General features: G+C 32.3%; 1 protein-coding gene across 1 annotated transcript; it reads left to right on the top strand.

Moving 5' to 3' along the window:
- Positions 1-1441: 1441 nt before the first annotated feature.
- LOC141666130 (AP2-like ethylene-responsive transcription factor PLT2) lies at positions 1442-2572 on the top strand. The gene is made up of 5 exons (XM_074472127.1): positions 1442-1525; positions 1720-1793; positions 1887-1937; positions 2053-2129; positions 2301-2572. Exons 2-5 carry the CDS (start codon positions 1750-1752, stop codon positions 2570-2572), a joined length of 444 nt encoding a protein of 147 aa, XP_074328228.1. The 5' UTR covers positions 1442-1525; positions 1720-1749.
- The last annotated feature ends 572 nt before the right edge of the window (positions 2573-3144 follow it).

The raw sequence follows: 3144 nt of genomic DNA, 5'->3' as shown, positions 1-3144 counted from the left end.
TTAGATCCAATGCACCAAATTCAACCACTTGAAAAATAATCTAAAGGTTGATTTTGTATTTTATAAAAACTAAACTATAAATAAAGAAAAATAAAACCTGAACCCCCACCCCACTCATCACCCCCCTTTTCCCTCCCCCCCCCTCCTTTTCTCTTCTTTTTTTTGGGTTAATTTCTTTTTTTTTTCCGGTCAACCTCCTTTTCGTCATTTACCAATCCACTTCTCTTCTATTTTTCTACAACTCATATAAACATGCACATCCCAAAATTCATCTTTTATCTTTATTTTCCGAACAAAAAATTAGGTGGGTCTTTGAAATTTTGTGTTTTAATTTCATTTTTGAATATGGGTTTGTGTTCAGGAAAGTTGGAGGAGTATGTATATGAAAATTTAAAAGTGCAAACTTGAAATTTGTGTAAAATCGAATTTGGTATGATTTTTGATTCATTGTTTTGTTCTTGATAATTTTTTTATGTTAATATAATTGTTGATAACCATTTGTATATGTTATTAGCTTTGTTTTGTGATATTAAGTGTCGAATAAGATTAATATGATTTTGAATTTGACCGGAAAAGTTACCATTTTGATCGGAAAATGAATTATATCAATGATATGTTATTGTTGGAGTCATTTTGCGATTGTGGGCAACTTGACTACTTCCTTAAAATATTTCATTTTTATTCAGATTACTCGCACCTCTACTAGTTACATGATTTTTTTGTTAATCTGGAACCCTAAAAGTAACTTAAATCTTTTATTTTTTTGGTTATACGGGTCAATTTAGACACACTTCGACTAATCTTGAAGTATTTTTGTGATTATAGAGGTATTGATTTTATGTGTTTTTTTATTTTGTTAAAGAGTGGAACTCAAGTACAAACTACAAAACAAACTTCTATCTACCGTGGTGTAACTAGGTTTGTTACATTTACTTATTTTTGTTTATTTTTCACTTTCTATAGTAACATGTGCTACGTACTCCCTCCGTCTCATTTTATCTGTCATATTTTTTACGGTCAAATTCATCAAATCTGTAGTAGAATGATGAATGAAGATTTAAATATAACAAAAAAAGAGAATAAATTTAATGTCTGATTATACTTCCGTAATGTTTTTGTATTTAATATATGTAGTCCATGTTATAAATTACGAGTTCCATTCTCGCTCAAGAGATTGCTAAAAAAAAGACCAAATTCTATCTATTACTTTAAAAAAAAATCAGAAAAATATTCTCTAACTTGAGTTTCCTTTTCTGGATTCTGTCAAATCTTGGAATGGATTCACCTGCACTGTATTTGGGTAAGAGAAACTTTCTCAACTTTTACTTTTTATTCGTGTCATGATTTTACATTTAAACTGCTCCTTTTTTGTTTTTACTTTGTGTATACATGTTTCAGATTTTTATTCCTCACCTGATTTATATTGTATTTATCAGGAGGTTATGACAAGGAAGATAAAGCTGCTAGGGCTTATGATTTAGCTGCACTCAAGTACTGGGGTACCACCACCACTACCAATTTTCCTGTAGGTTTAAATTCTTTTAAGTTTATCCGTTTTTCAGATATGCACTGCAACAAAAATGACTAAATTTATAAACAGTATCAATCTGGTTGAATTTAGTAATCATTTAACAGGAATTGCACTAGCCAGGGGCCCAGGGCCTAGAATAATGTTATTAGAATTGGTTTTGTAATATTTCTCTTTTTTGAAAATTTTAGATTACTAGTTATGAGAAAGAGGTTGAAGATATGAAGCATATGACTAGGCAAGAGTTCATTGCATCCTTAAGAAGGTACATTGTGTTTTACTTCTCCAGAATGATGCTACCAAAATTAATTCTGTAGTGTAGATCAACTACAACTTTCTTTTTATTTTCTCAATTCAGGAAAAGCAGTGGCTTCTGTCGTGGCGCATCCATTTACCGTGGAGTGACCAGGTTTCAGATAAATCAAAGCAGTGGCTCAAGTACTGTAATTGTTTGCAAAAGGATCAATTTATGGTCACTTTTCATAAGATTTAGTGTTTACGGTTGAAGATGTCATCGTTTAAAGGCACCACCAACATGGGATGTGGCAAGCAAGGATGAGAAGGGTTACTGGAAACAAGGACCTGTACTTGGGAACCTTTAGTAAGCGTCTCTTTTAATCATCTTTATATGATAGTTTTAATTAATACTGAATTATTACTGATTGAATCATGCTTATCAGAAATGCATTTATATTAGGGGGAATGTGTGTGTGGTCTAATTAAGAATACTCTCCCGCAATCTTATTCAGTTTTTACCATGACTATTTAATAGGCACTCAGGAAGAAGCAGCACAAGCGTATGACATTTCTGCTATCAAGTTCCGTGGTCTGAATGCAGTGACAAACTTTGAAATAAACAGATACGATGTCAAAAACATTCTTGAAAGTGCCACATTGCTTATTGGTGGTGCAGCGAAGCATTTAAAGGAGGCTGAACAAGCTCAAATGACTCTCGAAGCTCTAAGGACTGAAGATAGTAGCCTTACTTCACATATGCAGAACTATGGTTCCCACCATACTACCTGGCCTACTATCGTATTCTAGAAAACGAAGTCTCCAATTACTATGCACTACCTGTACGCTGATAACCAAAGGCTCTGGTGTAAACAAGAAATACCAGATGTCGATTCTTCCTCCCAAAGCTATCAAGGATTTCACCAACTTCAATTAGGCAGCAGTAACCGCAACTTTTATCAACCTTCCGTGCTGCATATGTTTAGAAGCGAGAATGTAATAGTTTAGATTTCAGATCATATGTTTTACTATTTTGGTTGACGTTCTCAGACAATAATTACACAATTAGTGATGTAAAACTTTACACAATTTGGTCTATAAACTTCTTACACATCACTTTCAATTAAGAAAAGTTGATGTAAAAAAAGATAATATACATCACTTTAAGGTAAAAAACGGATGTCAAATAAATCCAGGTTCAAGTCTAAATGAAACATAGAATTCACTTTGTTTAAGATAAAACTGATGTCAAGTAACATTATAAACATCACTTTTAACCAAACAAAACTGATGTCAAAAAACATAATGTACATCAGTTTTAGACAAACAACTGATGTTAAAGACTAATATATTCAAGTCTAAATGATACATAGACATCACTT

The sequence above is a fragment of the Apium graveolens genome, chromosome 6 (assembly GCF_009905375.1).
Source record: "Apium graveolens cultivar Ventura chromosome 6, ASM990537v1, whole genome shotgun sequence".
Lineage (NCBI taxonomy): Eukaryota > Viridiplantae > Streptophyta > Magnoliopsida > Apiales > Apiaceae > Apium > Apium graveolens.
The sequence above is the reverse complement of the archived record's forward strand: the minus strand, read 5'-3'. Positions and strand labels throughout refer to the sequence as shown.

What these genes read in the sequence shown, in the direction of transcription:
- LOC141666130 (XM_074472127.1), top strand. Translation starts at nt 1,750, where the DNA reads ATGAAGCATATGACTAGGCAAGAGTTCATTGCATCCTTAAGAAG. An exon ending in TTCATTGCATCCTTAAGAAG is followed by an intron (nt 1,794 to 1,886) that starts GTACATTGTGTT and finishes TTCTCAATTCAG; the next exon opens with GAAAAGCAGTGGCTTCTGTC. An exon ending in CCTGTACTTGGGAACCTTTA is followed by an intron (nt 2,130 to 2,300) that starts GTAAGCGTCTCT and finishes ACTATTTAATAG; the next exon opens with GCACTCAGGAAGAAGCAGCA.